Genomic DNA, 21,027 nt, shown 5'->3' with positions numbered 1-21,027 from the left:
CTCCGCTTTAGTCATTAATCAGTTGATGAGCCAGACTGGTGAAGCAAGTCAACCGATGACCCGACTCATTCAAAAAATGGATGAGAAGCATAAAATCCCTATACGACATGGAGTTGAACCATGATCGACCCAACTCATGACTTAGTGCAAACTTGAGTATAGTTTAATTGATTCAGACAAATGTCATCGACCAACATATTTGAAGCTCAAATCTCACTTTCGAACGTTCTTGAATGACCTAAAAAATTTATTTTTAATATTTTACAAGTCGGTTGTTCTAAACTATTGGTATCGAAGTCATGCCCCTAACTTACTCAAGTTGGTAGAATCCTTGAATGTTGATCAAAAAAGTCGTGGGCATCAAAATAATCATTATAGTGATCTATAGTAAAGGTCTATCGAATTGGTAAATGTGTTAGCCCAAATAAGTGGTTAGATATTCAAGGAGAGGCCTGATGATAGACTATAATAAGTGTGAGAGACACCTTCTCTATTGGCACGAGGCTTTTTGGAAGACCAGAGTCAGAGTCCGTGGACGATATCATACTATCGTGAATGTCGGTTGTCCACAAAACTATTCGGATAAAATAATAACAAAATGTTATTTATATTTTACTCAGGTAAATGTGCTTATAACAGAGCTTGTTTATTATTGTCTTCAGCCTTTCTTCCACACCAACAAAGGTGAAGGGAAAGAAGAGAACAAGAGCTAATTTGTAAGGAAGCACAGTAAGAGTAGTGTAAGAAGAACCTTACTCCTAAAGCTCTCTCTTTCACAATATTTGCTTGCTACTACTGAGAGGAGGTAGCAACTTTGAGCAAGGACTGAGCATGAATTGGCGACAGATTAGCTTGGCAAAAGCTTTGCCAAGCTTCCTGTTTCTGTTCTTCATTCTCTGTCAATGCTTTGAACATTCCCATCACTATACACCGAGCTGCTTCCCTTGCCTCAGGTAGCCTATCGTTTAACAAATCTGCGACCATCTGAAGCAATGGAACAATCCCATATTGCTTCATTTCTTCCGGACCCTGAAAAGAAGAAAAAATGGCAGCATCCGAATACATCAGTCCAGTCCAGTTGAAGATGGTTAGGAGGAGTCACACGTTAGCTAATTAGGGAATAATCATAGGTTTATAAATAAGGAATACATGTCCATTAGTACGAGGCTTTTTGGGAAAACAAAAAACAAAACCATGAGAGTTTATGCTCAAAGTATACAATATCGTACCATTGTGGAGAGTAGTGATTTCTAACACAATTTTTGTGACAAAATTGATAAGGATCAGACATAGCAAGTATTTTCCCGTTTGGATTTTTTTTTTTGGGCTTCCCCTCAAGACACTTAAAACCGTCTGGTAGGGAGAGGTTTCAAGACCTTTATAAAGAATGTTTCGTTCTCCTCTTCAATTGATGTGTAATCTAACAAAAAAGAAGCGTTTTTGTCCTTGGTTTTTACCATCTTAGAGACACAATCAGAGATTGGAATGGCGGCTTTGGCTCTGACTCTGTGGTTGGAATGGGAAACATATGGCCGGAGTTTCTGCAGCAGAGGCAGAGGAGTCGTGAATTGCACAAGAGCTTTCAGTGCCTTGTCTGCTTCTTCACACACAAACTTTTTGTCTTGAGAAGCTTTGAGAAGTAATTGAAGCAGCTGAGCAATCAAAATCACATATAATCAGTCTCTCAATAAAAACTTGTTCATCCAACATTTCCCTTTAATCTTTCTTCCACAAAATTGATAGTTTAGGGTTTAGGGTTTAATCTTCCAGTGCAAAATTGATTGTTTAGGAACAGATATCAATGAAATTCCTATTCAGATATTGATCACAAAAGAAAATGATTCGACAAATTCAATTGCAAGATCTTACCAATTGATCGAATGCATTGCTAGTGGATGCGTCGAGTAAAAGATCGCCAAACGAGTTAAAAATGTCAGAAGAAGCCATGATTGAGGTCTTGATTAAAGCACTTCTAGGGTTTTTCATCGATTTAATCAGCACCGCTAGAATTTTCTCTCTGCAATGCAATCGGAAGAAAATTAATCGCCAGAATTTCACCATCCCAATCCCCAACCCCCAAACAGAGAATATTCCACTTACAACGAGGGCAGCAAGAGATCCGAGTGAAATAGCGCGAGACGCCTAGAATTATTGAGCGATTCGCAGACCTTCACCCAATCTTTCGAATCCAATCCTTCAATGAAATCCTAACACAACAACGAAACAAAAACGAAGATCAGATCTGAAAACAAGCAAGAAATGCACAACAAAAAAAATGAAAAAAAATGACGAGGACATTAGAATCAGGGTTCGTCAAGGGCTTCAGATTCTCAGAAGAAACATAATCAATGGCGGCGTCTGCAGAGGGAGGAACCGGATTCTGATTCTCATCGTTTCGCTTCTGGATTGGATCCGCCGCCACATTGGTTTGTTTCTTCGGCATTTTTGGAGTAACCAGCGGAACATTATCAATGGGTCTGAGAGCCATGGCCATAGCGAGAATGAGAAGAATTGCAGAGATGAAGAAATGAAAAGTATCTACTTGAAATTGAAGAAAGTGGAAATTTAAGGCTCTTGGTTGTGTTGTGGCCTTATTAGGTTTCAGAAATTTGAAATTTGGATGCCGCCATTGAAAGAGACGTTGGATATTGGATGTTCTTTCTATAACGGCTCGTTCGTTGAATTTGGGTAATTAGGCGCCATGAAACCAGCACGTTGGCTTCAATGTGAAACGCCGTCGTTTTCACCACGTCATTTCTGATCGTTCTTTTAGGGAAAAAAAAATAATAAGAAACAAAATGGAAAGCGAATCAAAAAATTACTTGGGAAAAAAATCGGTTATTTGAAGTTATTATGTCTAAATTAATAAGACATATTTTTTAAAAAATAATTAATTAAATAAGCGTTACAGACATAATAACCTCATTTACTTGTCCCAAACAATATTGTTCTTATCAAAAATTCAATGGAAACTATTAAATAACTTCTTTTTTTAATTAAAAAATGTAGCAAAAAAATTATAATTTAATTTAATTTAATTTAATGTCCCAAACGCTTCCTTTCCTAAATAGAATATTGGAATAGCATTACAAATAATAATAATAATAATAATAATAATAATAATGAAAAATGAGTGATTTACAAAATAATAATAATAATAATAATAACAATAGTCTCTTTGTCATTGTCGGAATCAACTTTAGCTTCCTTACAAAATTCCTCCAAAATCAAGAATCCGAAAATCATAGACTCTGTTCTTACTCGATTTTTTATGGAAATGAGTGATTTACAAATCCATAATGGTTCTCTCAAGGTCACCGAGCAATTCTTAGGAAGAAACTCTAAACAAAATTCGAACTCCAAATGGTAATTTGGAGCAAATTTCATCAAAGTTTCCTCACGAGAATTGCTCGGTGACGTTGAGAGAACCATTCTGGATTTTCAAATCGAAGAACAGACGAATAATAACGAGCAGTTGATACGATAAAAGTAGAGATTCTTGGATATAAGCTCTCAGTCAACAAAGGTCAAAACCATTGAAATTCTGCTTTGAACTTTTGTATATTTCAGCACTTGAGTTCCTTCAAACCTGGGGCGAGGTATAAAAATGTTGGGTCAGTGGCTCCTTCCTTGTAGTATGCAAATACCATAGAGCTATCGTCATGCATACTCTCCCCGACGAAGCTGCAAAACAACATATCGTATGTTAGATATCGTTCTAGTGATACAAAAACTCGAATCAAATCGACCACAACAGGTTAGAATTTAGATTAGATTTTTATCAACATATTTGATATATATATATATCTAGTATGGATCGTACATGAACGGTAGTTGGAGTCGGCGGCTCTCTTAGGGTTCCCTCATCTGGGATCCTGGAAGAAGAGGATCAAGTTGACTCTTGCGAACAGCTTGATGCACTATCTCCCTTCAACCCTTTGAGCGAAATCCGGCAAAAGGAAGGAAAATCCATGGACCGACCCCAACGTCTCCACCCCATAGGAATAACGAGATCACCCCAAGGACACCTTCAGTATCTAGGGATCGCGGACAGACCATAGAACTCTGTTCAATAAGTGGAACGCATTAGCTGTCCGCTATCCGGTTGGGCAGTAAGGGTCGGAAAATGGCAATCACTCATTCTTAAAACCAGCATTCTTAAGACCAAACACGTGGGCGGAAAATGGATAAATTAAAATAATTTTTTAGTATACATTTTAGAAATAAAATTATAAAATAATATTTTGTATATATATTTAAAAATAAAAAATAAAAACAAAATAAATAAATAAGAAAAAAGAAAACTTAATTCTTTTACGTAATTTTGTAAAATATTAAAATAATTTCGGTCTGCAAGACAGAACAAATAAATATCTGTCTATCCAGCCCCACACAACTTCAATTTTCTTACAGAGGCCGGCGCCCGCGCCGGAAGCAGGAGGAAGGATAATAAGGATTTGCCACCGCCGACGGCGCCGACAATAAAAAAAATCTCCATTGAACAAAAATGGGCTCAAACACAGAAGTTCAGAAATTGGGGAAAAGCAAGAAATCGAAATTTCATATTCCATTCCGCCGTGCCCTGTTTCTCAGGCGGCATACATTTACACAGTACAAGAAAAAATTCCGACAAAGCAAAAAAAAGTTCAAGGAGTAGCGGAAGAGACAGATCTAACAACCGATTTCAGTCGCCGGTATCATCGTCGCCGCCGAAGATGGAAATCCGGTTATAGAGGAGAAACAGAATGAGGAGGAGGAAGAGGGCAACGCCGACGGGGGAGCCAGTGACGCGGTGGATGGAGTCGGGTTCGCTGGTGGAGAAGATGGCGGAGACGACGGAGCCGCGATCGGAGGAGAGGAACTGAATGGTGAGAAGGAGGAGGATGGGGAGGAGGAGGAGGCCGAAGGGGCTGAGGAGGTCGGAAATGGCTTCGGTGAGGGGCTCGCCGTGGTCGCCGAGGAAGAAAGGGACGAGAATGACGGTGGCGACGACCACCGCCAGTATAACGCCGTGTGGAGCTCCGCCTTGCCGTTCTTCTATCATTTCCCTTCGCTTTCACTTCGTTTCTTGTTTCTTCTTTTGGTTTGAATTTAAATACTAATAAATATTATTTTATATTAATATAAAGTAAATTTTTATTTATTTATATTTAAAGAGTATTTTTATTTAAATTTTGTTTCCTAATTTTAAACTTATTATAATCAAATATTTATATAATATTAAAAATTGAAAGATGATTAAATAAATAATGTAATTTACATTAAAAATAATGTAATTTAAATAAATAATGTAGTTTCAAAAGATGGTTGAAATTTCTCGACTTTTGAAACCAATTTTTCATAAAAATAAGAGAAGGACAATAATGTAATTTACTTCAACACGCAATCCTGTAAAATATCAAAATTTCTCGAAGTTGATGAAAGGTACGAGCTTTTAAACTAAACTTCCAATTTCGCTACTTTCCCATTTTGCCCCTCTATTTTTCTTCAAATTACTCTTAATTGCTTATTTATTTATTTATTTATGAATTTGAGCTGATTGGCTCATTGAACAATACAATGGGTCCTCAAAGCTCATAAATGGCCGGTAATTTGTGTCGTACGCATGTTTATAAGTGATCTCGACAATTAAGATTGCACCTAATATGTCAAATGTGAATTACGGTATGATTTGATTGCATGATGTTAGAACCTTTAATATAAAGGTTCAAATCGACTCTCGTAAAGAATGCTTTGTTCTTCTCTCCAACCGATGTGAGATCTCACAATCCACCTCCCCCTTCAAGGCCCAACGTCCTTATTGGCACTCGTTCTCCTCTCCAATCGATGTGAGATCTCACAATTCACCCCATTTAGGATCCAGCATCCTCGCTGACTTCTCTTCTCCAATTGATGTGGGATCTCACAATCCACCCCCTTCGAAGCCTAGCATCCCCGTTGGCACTCGTTCCTCTCTCCAAGGGAGGTTTTATCAAACCATAAGAACAAAAGTATTCTTTTTTTTCTCAACCATTGTTACCAAATTTGTAACTTCGACCCTTATTAATCTGTCTCCATATAGCATAAGAAGATTAAAAAAGAATAACATGAACATGGAATTTTAACCGTAATTTACATATCAGAACGAAAATTTGAAAATCCAAAAAAGATTGATGATATGATAATACACAGCTTCACAGCATCCAGGCAGAACCATATCAGGTTTTCCATTCCAAAACTAACTTAATTTGTTGAATTTTACTTCATATACAATTTCATAGATAGGCATTCAAACCAGTAAAGCAAAATCTATATAAACACAAACTAGATGGTTTAAAGCTGAAGTTCCTGCTGCAGCAACATTCTCAGAGTTCCTTCCTTCCTTCCTTCCTTTAAACATGTAATAGATATGCTGTGTTTGTATGAATCAAACAAAATATACCACTCCTTGTTGCTACAGTATGAAAGTTCATAAACTTTCTTATATCTTCTGCTAGATGGGGATCCAGCCCTGCCCATTCCAGCCATTACAGAGAGGTAAGGATTTCTATCAGCAGGGAAGAATCAATCTTGGATAGAGATCAGAGATTATGAACAATGGAGAAAACGAGGTAAGCGAGGAAGAAACGAGGTAGGAATAGAAAACACTTCTGAAAAAAGAGATTCAAGTGTGAATGAAAAGGGAAAAAGGACGAAGCCCAAGAGATATGTAAAAAACAGGCCCATACGCTTGTTTCTAATCCTAAATGGAATGTAAGGATGTAGGGATCCATGTGTAAACATAGTATCTATTTAAATACGCTCGGATGACCCTTTCTCATAATTAGAATATATATAACCTAGCCATATTCCGGTCTGACCCGGTGTGGAATGAACTTATAATCATGGAATCGAAAATCAATAGCGTAGAAGAGATACGAGTGAGTGAAATGAAAAAGAGAATGACTCTGTGAGATCCTACATCGGTTGGAGAGGAGAACGAAGTATTCTTTGTAAGGGCGTGGAAACTTTTCCCTAGCAGACGCGTTTTAAAAACTTTGAGGGGAAACCCGGAAGGGAAAGTCCAAAGAGGACAATATTTGCTAGCGGTGGGCTTGGGCCGTTACAAACACGCTATTGACTTGTTTACGAAACTTCTTACACTCGGGTTGGAAATAAAGAAAATTCAAAAGTTTGAATTAGTTATTTTAGTTAATAACAGTAATGATATTCAAAGGGGCATCAATTACCTTAATTTTGCCCGTCTCTGTGCCACAGAGAACCATGTCATTGGCTGTAAGCAGACATGTTATCCTGCTACTAGCTGAAACTCTCCCCACTTTGAGCTGTGCCTTTCTCAACCATATCTACTTTTTCAAGAATGAATTGATGACAACCATGATCATAACATAGAGATTACACATTACTGCTTGATAAAATACGCATCGACAATTACCTGAATGCTGCTTAGTGAAGATTTACAGATTATGTACACAAAATCTTCAACGACACTTATTGCTTGCACGACGTCTCCTTTACTAGTTACAATATTCATTTTGGGCTTTTCGTGTCTTCTCCAGTTCTGCATTTATTCCAACAATTAGAGGATGTTTATGGTATAATTATTGAGGATTGTTAGGGGAGGAGTCCCACATTAGATAATTAAGGGGTTGATCACGGGTTCACAAGTAAGAAAAACATATTCATTGGTATGAGGCCTTTTGGAGAAATCAAAAACCCCAAAAGAGCAAAGTCATGAGAGCTTATACTCAAAGTGGACAATATCATATCATTGTGAAGGTTCGTGATTTCTAACAATAATTGTTTTGGCTACGGTAATTGTTTCTACCTGAAATAATGAGCCTTGAACTATCGAACTAGCACAAAAGAGCCAGTCCTTGTACACAGCAAGTGAGTTGATAGCCTTGTGGTGCATCATCATCCAACTTTTAGAAGGTGACTTGATCTCTTGTTCCCATTTGTTGGTCACAGAAAACTCCTAATTACAACAGTTTTTCTTTAGTGGATGTTTATTATTTATGGAGTTTTTCTGGGACAAAAGGGGGGAACAAACTAACCTGTATGCTCGAATCGGTGCAGCCTGCGTAAACTCTTGCTTGAACCACCTTCATGCACTTCAAATTCTTACTCTTGAAAAGAACTTTTGTTGTTCTTGATGCATCAATCATCTAGAACATAATAGTATGTATAGTTCAAATGAAAAATTCCAAAATCAGCATGAGGTTCTCCAGTATTTAGTTTGCTGAAATCTAAGTGATAATATTATCATCACCTTCAAGCCATGGCCATGTGTAATTGCAAAGATTATTTGTCCATATGCCCCTACATGTTGGATTTGTTCCTTGGACTCTATGACTTCGATGCACTCCAATCTTCCCTGGATCATTTTCCAAACCTGTATAAACAAGAAACAGCTTATTCAACCTTCTACTACTGCCCTTCCACATTAAGCTAAATGTTATCATGGCAGCATCAGCGACGTACTCGAATAGTTTTATCGGAAGATCCGCTTAGAAGACTCTCCCCAGATTCAAAATGCGAAAAACATGTTACTGCTTTTCTATGTTTCTTTATGTCCCATAGAAGTGATGCCGATTGTCCCTTGATGTTCCACACCTGTAGTTATGCACACAGGTCATGATTTCAATTTTGTGGCAGAAAAATATTTCTTTCCCCATTGCAAAATATTTCAACTTAGCCATTTGCAGCTTTTACTGAAATGACAACTATTTGTTAACATCTCAAACGTGTTTATTGAAACCCACTCTTATTTTCTTCACCTTAATTGAACCATCTGAGTATCCACCGAAAAGAAGACCTTTGTAAAAGATGAGGGCACATACAGCTCCACTGCTGTTGAAACCCAGCTCTAGAACTTGCGTGTGCACGCACGAAATTCGCTGCTCTTACAATTTGAAGGATGTTAGAAAGGCAAACAATGAAATCTGTCAATGATTGTAATTACAAAAAATATATTTAAATAGCTTTCAGTAATTCATTGAATCGTTTTTCGATGATGAAGCTCTTTCACTTACTGAATTATTGGGCATAAGATAATCTGCTACTTGATGCAACTCTTCTGCCATCCAAGTTATATGTGAAAGACGTCTTAGTGACTCACGAACTCCTTCAGAGAAATTAGTAAGATTTTGCATCCCTATACATAAATATTCATCGAGAATCAGTGGTAGTCGCTCGAGGACATTTCAAATCATTGCAAGACTTTCCATTGAGCATGTTATTTAGAAATTCTGTAACAGGGAGGGACTGTACCCTCTATCACTGCGGCAATTGAACATGCATCTTAGAAAATGTATTACCTTTTCCAGACGTATAGTTGAAGATGCAGAGACATGCCAGAAGCCTTTCTTCGAGTTCTACTCCGGGATGCAAGAACAGCTCAATTCTACTGAGTAAGATCTCACAAGCAGAACATCTAATGCTACTTGGACTCTTTGCAATCTCACATCCAAGCCATGCAATTGTTGTCAAACAGTCCCTAGAAACCTTCTTTATGTTGCTCTTTAAACCCTTTTCTAAAGCATGAAAGACGGGTTCCCCGATACAGATGATGTTTCTGGCCATCAGACTGCACCATGAGTCCATGCCAGCATCCTACAAGTTCATTTAATGTTGTAAGGTCGAACAGTATAATGCAACCAGTTATACTATTCTTGACGCTCACCTGCAAGCTTTGGTCTAGCCAATTGAACGATTTGATCATGTTCTGATGATCAGAACTCAAACCAACTTTTTTAAGCAACCAGGCAACTGTATATGGTTCTCCTGTCCAAGCAAACGTTCCACCAAGAGTTGACAAAATCGATGCAGACAACAGCTGCATAGCAGAGGTTTCTTCGCATGCCACTGACCTGAGAAGAACATGTACAGCCTCTTCTTTCAAGAAGCTCGTTGTGGAACCGTTGTCCTGTAGATATACATTCTAGGGTTGTCAACTGAAACTAAATTGGACAAACCACACAATCAAATTGAACACTTACCAGTACAAGTAATTGAATCAATAAATTTGCAGCCAAAAGTTGATATTCAGTTTGCAAATGATCGACACAAAGCATTAGTATGTGAATGATGTCATTTCCCCCTTCATTCTTAATCCTTTGCAACAAGCTAATGGCAGAAGACCTAAACAAGAGAGTCAGAGTTGTATTAAAAAAACTGTTTCCGGTAAACAACTTAATTTCGATATAAGGTTGCGTCGAAAATAAAAGGAACTCATGCAAGTCTAAACTGGTCATTGTGAGATTTTTTTTATTATTATTATTTTTTGAAAAGGGACACTGTGAGATTTATCCTTGTTCACTTCATAAGTCCAATGACCCTAAACTATATCATGAATCAACTAATGATTTGAAGCACACAATGGGTCGTTTACTTGCATACAAAACAAGTATATATTTTCTTCATTGACGATTTGAGGTAGTTCTAAACAGTTGTAGTAGAACGTGAAAGAACGCAATCGGTGCATTTGTTCATACCTAGGAACACGAAGGATTTCATTGAATACTTGAAGTGTGATATGCACTGCTTCCTTCTTATCACTTTGTAAGAGACAGAGAAATGGAGCCACTGAGATGAATTTTGATATATAGCTTCTGCACTCTCCATCAAGTTGCATACATTTTACAAGAATACTGCCTAGAGACACCAATCCTTCCACATTGTTGGTTCTTGCAACTTCTAGAAGCCCACATAGAACACTTGGTGAGCTGATTTCTACCAAATGCATCTTATTTGTGTCCTCGTCAAACGCAGTTACCATTACTTCAATGATCATCATTGATGCTGCAGGAGGAGTCAACATAAGTGGCGGTGACCAAGTATTATAACATCTTGAGGTGCTTATGATCTCCACCAGAACAGGTAGAAGCTCTAAGGACTTGATTTCCCTTGGGGATGGACTGATGAGGTAGATAAGGATTGCAGCCTCATGAACATTCTGTTTTAGAGCAGTAGCCAAATCACATAACTGCAAACCCTTCTTCTTGATATCTTCTATAACCGAATTGTTCTCGGAAATTATAGTTGTGAGCAGAGAAACTGATGCCCTTATAACCTTTTCCTCTTTAGAAGTTGAAATGCCTGTCACCAATTGATCCATTATCAAATCCTTTAACATGGTGTATTGTACTCCCGTTTTGTTATTCAACATTTTGTAAACCGTTGAAACTTCCACGGCATACTCGTCATCGTAGTTTCCTAATCCTTCTGAGAAACATAATCTTGAAATCGCTTTCTCTACAAGTCCCAATATTTCACTCTTTGAATCTTTTCTGCTATTTGCGTGATATAATTGCCCTTTAGCACTATTCTGCTTACTAATCTGACAGGTCGAACCCTGACCGAGCGCTAAAGGTAAAGCACTATCAAAAGTCTGTAATTTGCATGGGTTTACAAACAATTCTTTTGGTTCACTATCTTCAAGACAATTTTGGAGGATCTGAGGTTCCAAGTCTTTTTGTTCTTCGCTACATAACTTGTAATCATTGAATTTGTTTGAAATGGATTTCATCATGTTTGCTTCAATGTAATGTTCCTGCACCCTACTTAGAGAAGCACTGGTCAATGATATCAAACTCTGCTCTGTGTCGGATTTGGAGCGAGCATACCGCAGCTTCCTGTAAAGTCAACGCATAAAAGATTCAGTTATATGGCCGAGATTGATATAAAAGGAAAGTCAAGTATAATAAGCATAAGCATTCTAGACCGAACTGATAAAAGTTTTCCGGCACGTCTTCTTGTGCGCTTCTCTTAGAGTGATTAGTGTAGTTCATACCTGCCTGGCAAATAGAAAAATTAGTAACATACGGACATCATGGAAGACAATAACAAATTGGGTTTGAACAATAAGAAAGCAATAGAATGGGGGCAGGAGTATGGACAAACCTCAAAATCACTGTCACTTTCGGAATCGTTCATTGATGAGAATAATGAAGTTGGTGAACCAAGATGGGAATCCTTCAACATGTCTCCAATGAATTTGGTACTTGAATCTCTCCAGAATCCCCCATCATTTAATTGAGGTTCTGGGATGAGACCCAAATTTTTTTCGGAATTCCCCAATTCTTCACATCGTGGAACATCTTGCGACGTGTTTATTTTATCTTGAAATGCATCAATATGATCAAGTGGCGATATAATGTCATACTGGATTCAGTTTCCAAACATAAAAGGCAAGAGACAGAGAAAGAGGAAGTATTAATCATAGAACCCAACTAATAGAATGAAACTAGAGATGGAGTCTTCCTGAGCAACCTTCAATACTTACATGGGAAACAGTTGGCTTGGCAAGCCCGCAATCAATTGCCTTTGAATCTTCAATCCTGGAAAATGAGCCGTGCCTATTTAGAGCAAGGAACGTGTATTAGCTCCAGAGGCTATGAAATTTGTACACTTAGTAATGCAACTTTTGCTAGTACTGATGCAAGCAATGATAGACAACAATATGAAGCAACGTTCAAAAAAAGCCAAAATGAGAAAAGATTGCATCACGAAGTTCTTCAGACTTAAATTTTCTTGCAGCCATTCCTATAATGGAACTGAGACCTCTCCTCTATCTGTCTCGGATATGGTACGATTTTCTCCCTTGCATATAAATTTCCCACTGAAAGTTTCAACACAAACCAATGCATGTTCTTATTCTGGCTATTATCATCTAATCTCATCCATTTTCTACTTCAGGAGATTACGAGTATGAATTTCAAAAGCAAGTCAATCCGAGCATGATCTAGTGAATAAGACACCAATTATTATTCCAAACGATCAGGCCATCTGACCATGAGCGATATAAAGATCGTACATACAGTAAGCATTTCTCAAAATGATTGTGTAGTTAGCATCGAATCAGTTGGTAAGATGTTGCATAAACGAGTATCGTCGTAGTAACACGAGCACTGTGCAAAATTCAGTAAACATTCAAATCTACATATACCGAGCAGGATAGATTTATATTCCTTAGAAATTTACCCCAGACTTACAAGGAATGTGATCCATCTTCAGAAGAAAACATACTGCTGCTTCCCTGCTGCTGCCACTGGTGAGTCTCTCCGTAAGACATAACCTGATAATACATTAGCCAGTCCTTGTATTTTCTAGCTACCTGTCTTACAGTTGATTCACCAAAATCACCCTCGCCAAATTCTACACAAGAATTGGACCTCATACTGGTACAATTTTCTTGCCTCGAACATGTAGCAAAAGAAAGAAGAAGGCTGTAGCAAAATTCTTGAGCAAACTCGGTGAGAACCAATCTTGGAGAAACCAGCAGGGATTGAAGGAAGTGCAGAGCAACCTGCCACTCGTCCCCTTGAAGGTTCTTGACCAGGGAAAGATAGAAGTAAGAGCAGCAAACTAAATAACGATTATCCATTCCTGACGTCTCACCATGCTCGTCAAGCAGTGCTGGGACCTGAAGCATTTGTTCAGCAGTTTGAAGCTTAGTGGCCCTCACTTCAGAACTGCTCGTTTGAACTGTATCTTCAATGTTCTCAACACCCCAGTAAAGATTTGAAATGATGGATTGTTCCAAGAATTCAAAATACTCATGTTTATGGTTTCTTAGCTTGGATATGCATCTCAATTTGACAGAAGTTCTAGCCTCAGCATTGCTCAAGAATTCATGAATATACTGATTGATAGAGACAACAAGACCCCTTATGGAGTTCAGGTCCAGTCGCGCATTTTCACAAACAGGTGGTGGGCATTGAGTGGGAGAAGAGGAGAAAGCAGTAGCCATGCAGCTTATGGACATGGCGGTCTCATGAAGAACACAAAATGAACTGAAACAAGAAACCAGGGAGATAAAAATCTATCACGGTTGCAGAAAATTGGAGGCCGGGAACAATTTCCCGTGACAATTCCAGCCAAAATCCAAAAGTTCTTAATTGGGCCCTCACAAATTTCCTTCCTGCTACAGACAAACTGTTGACCTTCGCTTCCATGATGGGTAGGGATTAGGGGAGAAGAAAAACAGCCAACATTTCCCGGATTTCTCTTGGCTTCACTCGATCAACAAATTACCATTTGGATTTGGCATCATGTGATCGTGAATCTAAAACACTGTTTTAAATTCCAAATCATTATTTAGAACAACAACAGCACAACCAAGTGAAGAACACTAACCTTCCGTCCTGTATCCAAAGATTTGCGTTTATAATAAGAACCCAGCTGCCCGATTTCCAAGAGGATCCAAGTCAGCTGCTCTGTTTTTTTCTAGAACCAAAAAGAAACAGTGGAATGGTTAAAAGGGTAGAGTGGATGGAGGGATTGGGAAAGGGAAATGAGAGAAAAAGACAAGAGGACTGAGCTTTGATGGTTAATCTCTGTGCCATTTTCTTGTCTGAATGTGCGCTCATTTGGCTGTCATGAAAGGGAAAGTACATGAAAGCAGCCACGCTGCGCTCTGCTGCTATTACAAACATTGTCTTGTTATCTTCATGTTCTTTTAAATTCTTGCATCATTAAATATTTCATCAATTCTAAATTGGAATTTTCTTATTTTATATATATATATATCTTAAAATAAGGTATTTTGAACCTACAATAAATATAAATATAAATATAAATATTTATTTATTTATTTTTGGTCTATATTCAAATTTGTTAAAATATCAAACATTAAACCAATAATACTTTGAATAAATAAAATCTTTATTCTTTAATCCGAGTATTGCTTAAGTAGAAAAAACACGGGTTATTATCGTAAAATAATATTTTATCCACAATTTGAGTATCCAAACTGTTAAGGATATTTAGTAATAAAGTATAGTTTACCATATATATTATATTTGATATTTTATTATAAGTCAAATATCTAATATTTGTCTTATTACGTATCTTTCTATTTATTATTATTTTTTATTCTTGTAATTTATTTGATTATAAATAAGATAACCTTCACACCATTTAGGTGAGGTGGATTAATCAAACATTCTTACCAACACATAATTGAGTTTATATTAATGTCTTAATCAACTAGACTATGTTAAATGTTTATTTCGAATAGAAAAAAGATTATCCAAATTCAAAATAAATATATGAAATTGTCGTTTTGTAAATATTATATTATATTGTAGTAGAAAAATACCAGTATGAAATAAGGTTTGATTGAGACACGACCGTAAATTTGAGATTTACGTCAATTTAGTATCGTAAAATTAATAAATTTATTTTTAAAAAATCCTTTTACATCTATTTTGGGGTTTTTTTTTTATTGCATATAAATTGTTGTTATTATTTAAATTTTGAATAAAAATTAATTTAAAATACTATATTTAAATTTTATTAAAAGTGTATAAATGATTAATATAACCCAAAAGAATATGAGTTAAAATAGTAAAGTGAGTGGGATGTAAAATGGACGGTGGAGATTGGATCAGAGGTAGAGGTAGGAGAAGGGTGGGGCCCACTGATGTCACGGGTGCAAAATTATATGATATTACTGTTTAGGGCAAAATTTCCAAACTCACATGCAAAGCCCCATTTTGTCTCGTTTTAGTAGGGATGAAATGACATTTTTGTCCCCACTTATCCCCTCTAACCTCTACGCTTCAATCAAACCCTAATCACTCCCGATCGAATTATTAAAATCACGTATTTAAATTTTTAATTGATCAAACCATTAGCCATTATAATGGTAATTGGTACCTTGTTTCGTGAGCTATGTTCAAATTGGCTTTCAACTTTTTATTTGTTGTATAGGAACTTACCACTGGTTAACCACTTTTGTCACATAGGTAACGTGCACGAAACGAAGGTTTCAATTCAACATATATGCAAGATCAAAGCATATGCTAGAGTTTAATTGAGGATCGCACACCCTCTCACCTTGAGAGTTTTACACCGTCGCTTAACAACAAGTACACCTCACCCACGAGAGCAACCTCTTGGGCTGACCTTGTAACACGAGTAATAAGATCTTTAAGCATAACCGAGTTATCTAACTCGTTGCCTTCCTCATGAATACATCGAAAACATTATTGTAAGTTCAAGAACCTCGAACTAAAAAGAAAATATATATCTCATATCGTCGAACCATGATCTATTGGTACATTGGGCCCAATTAGGAAACAGAGCAAGAGGGGAAGCCTGGGCCAGCGTTGAATACCCATAGGCCCATGTGTTACACTGACCGGTTGCTGTCTCCGGTATTGGGCCCAATCCACCCTCTCCGGTTTATTACGTCAGCAACAGTACCCAATGTACCCTTACAAAAACATTATCATCCTTATTATTATTCAATTTGACTACCCCTCCAATATTATAATTTTATATATTAAAATATAATTTAATTAAATAATAAATTAAACTTTTATTTTATTTTCATTTTAATATATATTATAGAAACTATTTTTTTAAGACGGATTGAAAAATAAATAATTAAAATAAATAAAATTAGTGTTAGTCAACTTTCATAGTTATATATAATGTCAATTTCAATTTCTCAAATATTGCTTTTAGAACTATTTTTTGAAATCTCTCTGCTTTCGTTTTCTAAAACTTTCTTCTTGAAACTGGGACTACAGGCTCGAGCATACGTCGCTTGATTGTAAGTGACGCAAAAACGAATAGGCTTAACTCACTTGCTACTGAGAAGTGAGTGCTGTACAATCGCAATTCTGCTGACATCAAAATGCGATCGTGACATATCATTCGGCGTGTTCGACATTGCCCTCTCCAAAGAGTTCGATGAGGTTATGCTCGAGTAGAACTACCACCTTGTAGCACATTACATTTTTGTTCAAAAATCTTAAACTATATATTATAATTAGAATTTAAAAAAAAAAAAAAAAAAAACACGTGACACAGACGAAAATCCCCCATGTGCGGGGTTGAAGGATCCAACGGCTGATGTGACAGGAACGGGGAGGTAAATGCACGGATAAGATCCTCTGTCATTGCCACGTCGTTTCAGTGGCCCACCATATTACTTTAAATAATACACGCTAAACCAATGACATGACCCCACGTGTCCAATTGGTCAAAATAGACACTCTTACCTTCATTGATTCAGTCAAACAGTTGTTACATTAATTTAGTATGTTTTTATGTTTTTTTTTAAGATAATTATTTGATTTCCTTGTTGGATCTAAGATTTTATTTAATATATTTATATTTAAGTTCATAGTGAGTTGGGTTAGATATTTTTTCGGTATGGGTCGGATTGAGTTTTTTAAAAACTAAAAATTCGAGTTAGGTTCGTGATTGAGATTTCATTGATCAGGTTAACCCGACTAACCCAAAAATATGGTTACAACCTAACTTTACTCTGTCTTAATTTTAAGATTATTATGAAAAATTTAAAATATTTGACACTTATAATTGATGATAGTGATGCAGTGTAACTTCCAAATATTTGATATTTGAATTTTACGATATTTTAATTATTAATACAATTGTATATTTGGATAACTAAAATTTAAATACATAAATTGACCGGTTAAGTCAATATTAGCTATCATTCGAACTCAATAATTAAAATATTAAAATTTTAATTTTACAATATACCCGACATTAAAATTAACCAAAGTAATTTATTACGACAATAACAAATAATATTTTTCTAACATTTTTTTTTCTCGGAAGTTATTAATATTTTATACATTTTTTCCCATTTTTTATTAAAAAATAAATAATAAATAAAATTATGTAATTATACATAATTTATGGTTTTTTTTTTAATTACAAAATTCCGAAATAAATATGAGACATAAATGGAAGGCGCCCCTATTAGAGGGAAGGGGATGAGGTCCGTGACAAAGAAGATTGCAGCATTAATATATGAGAGCATGTCAGACCTCATCAATATACACTAATACAACACAACACCTTACAATGCAACCAAACCCATTAGTGGTCGTGGGAACTATCAATCAAACCTAACCGTGTAGTCTGTGACATATGTTTCTTGATTCGACCAAAAAATTACTCAGTGAGACTACGACAGCGTGACTAATTCAAGTTTCAGTTCGTCGTGTGAAATACTAATCAGATCCGACCGTGCGGTTCGTGACATATGTTCCTTAACTCAACCAAACAGTATTTAATGAAACTACCACAATATGACTAACTTAGGTTTGACTCGTCCTATGAACTACCAGTTAGACCCGACTGTGCAATTTGTGGCATATGTTCCTTGACTCGACAAAAAACTATTTAATGAAATTACCATAAATCTGAGTCGTTGTGTGAACAACCAATCAGATCAGACTACGTGGTCTATGACACATTCAATAAAATTGCCACAATGTGACTAATTCTTAACAATCGGTGTATAATTCTCGGTGGGTCATGGGTCATAATATAGCAGACACTAGAAATAATTTCTCGGATTTGGTCGTATAAATCTAAATTTAAAGAATTTTAATATTATTTAAAATTTGTTGGGTATTAAATTGGATAAAGGGAAGGGATCCAAAACATGTCATGTCTGATTTTCCAACAATTATATAAATTTATGTTATCCAAGACATACTTATGTCTTTTTTTTTAAATTTATTTTTCTTTTTTTTCAATATTATGTTTATATATGTCCGTGGGATTTATTTGGCTTATATTATCTATATATATATCAACAAATTTGATGTGCCAAATTTATTATTTTCCTAAAATTTTATTTATTACTAATAATTATTTATTACAAACACCATAACCACACACATTGTATATTAATAAATTAATAGAGGCAAGCTTATTCACACCCACAATTAATTTAATGAACTAAACGACAAAAATATTAAACATTTGGAAAAAAGTATTTTTAAGAAAAAAAATACATTGGAAATTAAATTTTTTTTTACCGTGGATTGGATTGGTAACTTAACTCAACCCTCTGTTCATGTTGGATTAGGTTGTTCGGTTGTTTTTTTTTAATTATTAAAATAAATCTTTATCCACGAGATTTTATAACATTAAAAAATATCACAAGCTACAAAGTAACATCGGTTACAAATATTAAATATTATTAATTTTCATAATAATCATAAAAATGAGGTGGGGTAAGGTAGAGTTGGGTTCGGTCATTGATTTGACGAAACAAATGTATACCTGCAAACCGACCCAGTTCAACCCAACTAGGATTAAAAAAAAAAAAAATTTATACACGTCTCAACGTTTATGATTTGAACTCGATAATCTATGCAGGTTATGTTATCGAATCAGAGCTTCAAGTAATCGGTGTTTTATCTACTTAATAAGGTCTCGAGCTTTAAGTAATCGGTGTTTTATCCAGTTAATAAGGTGTCGATAATTAAATAATAAGTGTTTTTTTTGTTGTTGTTAATATGGAAAAATATATTAAAAAGGTCAGTGAGGAAGAAACCAAAGCACAGACTGTCGTCTTCATCCTTGGGTCTCCTCTCTGTCTCTCTCCATTTTTATTTTGAAGTGAAGGTTTTGTCTTCTCTTCTCATTCTTCCATTTCTTTCTCCTTCTCCACTGTCTCTGCACTCCCCGCCGATGCTCGAAATACCCAACGCCGCCGCCGCCGATGACGACGACATGGACGACGGCATGAGGTGCCGTTACCATCCTTATCGGAGCAACCAAGGAGGGATCTGCGCTCTTTGTCTTCAAGAAAAGCTCGGAAAATTAGTCTCTTCCTCTTCTCCCCTTCCTCTTCCACCTTCTTCTTCCTCCTCCTCCTCTTTCAGATCTGATTTCGCCGCCGTCGGCTCTGCCGCTTCGTCGGTTAAATTTGGGGGTCACTGCCATGATCAGCACGCGGCGGCGGCGGCGGCAAGGACTCGAATCCCCTTTCTGTCTAAGAAGAAGAAGCAGCCGGAGGCAGGTTTCCGCCGGTGTAAATCCACTACAACTCCGGCGAGAGGGAAATTTCTGGATCCCTACCACGGCGAAGATTATAATCCGAAAAACAGAGGATGGATTTGGTCTCTGTTCGATCTTTCAACTAAATACCATTCTTCGAGGAAAATCGATCATGGGTTTAAGGAAAAATGCACGGAAACGTATAAAGATTTATCCGGCACGGCGGAGGACGACGGCGAGGATAGTCCGAACAGTAGTCATGCCTCTGCCTCTGCCTCGGTTTCTTCGTTTGAACGGAAGGTATCTAGATCCAGATCCGTCGGGTGCGGTAGCCGGAGTTTCTCCGGCGACTTCTTCGAAAGAATCACCGGTTTCGGCGACTGTACACTACGGAGAGTGGAGTCTCACAGAGAGGGAAAACCCAAAATAACCTCCACCGCCATCGCCGCCGTGAACAATAGCAGCGAGTGCCTGAAAGAGCGAGCGAAATGCGGCGGAATATTCGGTGGGTTCATTAATCAATCATCGTCGTCTTCGTCTTCGGCCTCGTCGTCGTACTGGGTGTCGTCATCCTCCGGCGATGACGGGAGGTTCCCGCCGGCACCATACGGACAGGGGCGGAGCAAGAACAGAGGGTGGGCATTTGCAAGTCCGATGAGAGCGTTCGGTAAGCCGCCGTCTTCCTCGTCGGAAGGAAAACGGGAATCATCGGAGAAAAATTCAACTCCAAATTTGGACGCGATTCCTTCATTGCTGGCTGTAAGAATCTGAACACAAAATTGAATTGAAATTAAGATGCAGTAATTTAAATTTACGTACTAATATGAAATTAATTATCTTTTTTATTTAATTTTAATTTTTTTTTTTTTTTTTATGTTGTTTAAATTTCCAGTGGATATTGTAAATTGTTATTGAGACTTCACGGAGTCAAAACTTCTACCCGTTAGTTTTGTTTGTGTATTTTCGAATATTGTTGACTGGCATGACCGGTTGTCCGGTTGTTTTTGTTTTTTCATGTACTAAATATCCACCAAATTAAATAATTCTTTTTTCTTTTTATTTCTAATGGCTCTATCACTGTATTTTTATGATTATTATGAAAATGAATAATATTTTGACGTTTTTAATAGATATTATACTCTAAACAATGATATGATGTTGTTCACTTTGAACATAAGTTTTACTCATCTCGAACAAAATACACCATAGAGCCTCTTCTGAAACCTATGGAGCCATCAAACAACATCCTCTTAACCGACGCTTGAT

At 36.7% G+C, this 21,027-nt stretch overlaps 5 protein-coding genes across 5 annotated transcripts in view; 2 read left to right on the top strand and 3 right to left on the bottom strand.

The window, feature by feature from the left end:
• Positions 1 to 544: 544 nt before the first annotated feature.
• On the bottom strand, positions 545 to 2,649 carry LOC111479447. Its single transcript, XM_023124124.1, has 5 exons — positions 2,297 to 2,649; positions 2,101 to 2,207; positions 1,870 to 2,017; positions 1,458 to 1,652; positions 545 to 1,029 (listed from the first exon to the last, which is right to left on the bottom strand). The coding sequence occupies exons 1-5, from the start codon at positions 2,492 to 2,494 to the stop codon at positions 793 to 795; spliced, it is 885 nt and encodes a 294-aa protein (XP_022979892.1). The 5' UTR covers positions 2,495 to 2,649; the 3' UTR covers positions 545 to 792.
• A 1,888-nt stretch (positions 2,650 to 4,537) lies between these two features.
• Positions 4,538 to 5,086, bottom strand: LOC111479519. Its single transcript, XM_023124225.1, has one exon. It carries the CDS (start codon positions 5,042 to 5,044, stop codon positions 4,685 to 4,687), a length of 360 nt encoding a protein of 119 aa, XP_022979993.1. The 5' UTR covers positions 5,045 to 5,086; the 3' UTR covers positions 4,538 to 4,684.
• A 1,044-nt stretch (positions 5,087 to 6,130) lies between these two features.
• On the bottom strand, positions 6,131 to 14,394 carry LOC111479321 (putative E3 ubiquitin-protein ligase LIN-1). The gene is made up of 17 exons (XM_023123897.1): positions 12,975 to 14,394; positions 12,266 to 12,338; positions 11,884 to 12,144; positions 11,710 to 11,777; positions 10,476 to 11,615; positions 9,981 to 10,122; positions 9,665 to 9,907; positions 9,300 to 9,594; positions 9,015 to 9,136; positions 8,760 to 8,879; positions 8,464 to 8,595; positions 8,252 to 8,374; positions 8,037 to 8,147; positions 7,808 to 7,957; positions 7,415 to 7,540; positions 7,209 to 7,325; positions 6,131 to 6,490 (listed from the first exon to the last, which is right to left on the bottom strand). Exons 1-17 carry the CDS (start codon positions 13,745 to 13,747, stop codon positions 6,473 to 6,475), a joined length of 4,014 nt encoding a protein of 1,337 aa, XP_022979665.1. The 5' UTR covers positions 13,748 to 14,394; the 3' UTR covers positions 6,131 to 6,472.
• The window catches only part of LOC111479448 (RING-H2 finger protein ATL2-like), a 23,950-nt gene continuing 14,546 nt past the window's right edge, over positions 11,624 to 21,027 (top strand). Inside the window, exons 1-2 of the mRNA XM_023124125.1 lie at positions 11,624 to 11,633; positions 16,043 to 16,052. The gene's annotated coding sequence lies outside the window, so the exon portion shown is untranslated. The remainder of the gene's footprint in view (positions 11,634 to 16,042; positions 16,053 to 21,027) is intronic.
• On the top strand, positions 19,317 to 20,804 carry LOC111479418. Its single transcript, XM_023124078.1, has one exon. The coding sequence runs from the start codon at positions 19,453 to 19,455 to the stop codon at positions 20,530 to 20,532; it is 1,080 nt and encodes a 359-aa protein (XP_022979846.1). The 5' UTR covers positions 19,317 to 19,452; the 3' UTR covers positions 20,533 to 20,804.

This window comes from Cucurbita maxima, unplaced genomic scaffold, assembly GCF_002738345.1.
Source record: "Cucurbita maxima cultivar Rimu unplaced genomic scaffold, Cmax_1.0 Cma_Scf00005, whole genome shotgun sequence".
Taxonomy (NCBI): Eukaryota; Viridiplantae; Streptophyta; class Magnoliopsida; order Cucurbitales; family Cucurbitaceae; genus Cucurbita; species Cucurbita maxima.
The sequence above is the reverse complement of the archived record's forward strand: the minus strand, read 5'-3'. Positions and strand labels throughout refer to the sequence as shown.

Bases quoted from the DNA above. Each gene is read 5' to 3' on its own strand.
- LOC111479447 (XM_023124124.1), bottom strand. From the start codon at position 2,494: ATGGCCATGGCTCTCAGACCCATTGATAATGTTCCGCTGGTTACTCCA. The intron at 2,208-2,296 runs GTCCTCGTCATT...TTGTTGTGTTAG, and splicing joins TGACGAACCCTGATTCTAAT to GATTTCATTGAAGGATTGGA. The intron at 1,653-1,869 runs GTAAGATCTTGC...TTGATTGCTCAG, and splicing joins GCAATGCATTCGATCAATTG to CTGCTTCAATTACTTCTCAA.
- LOC111479519 (XM_023124225.1), bottom strand. From the start codon at position 5,044: ATGATAGAAGAACGGCAAGGCGGAGCTCCACACGGCGTTATACTGGCG.
- LOC111479321 (XM_023123897.1), bottom strand. From the start codon at position 13,747: ATGTCCATAAGCTGCATGGCTACTGCTTTCTCCTCTTCTCCCACTCAA. The intron at 12,339-12,974 runs GTAAGTCTGGGG...TGCTCTAAATAG, and splicing joins GAAGATGGATCACATTCCTT to GCACGGCTCATTTTCCAGGA. The intron at 8,375-8,463 runs GTACGTCGCTGA...TTGTTTATACAG, and splicing joins CTTCCGATAAAACTATTCGA to GTTTGGAAAATGATCCAGGG.
- LOC111479418 (XM_023124078.1), top strand. From the start codon at position 19,453: ATGCTCGAAATACCCAACGCCGCCGCCGCCGATGACGACGACATGGAC.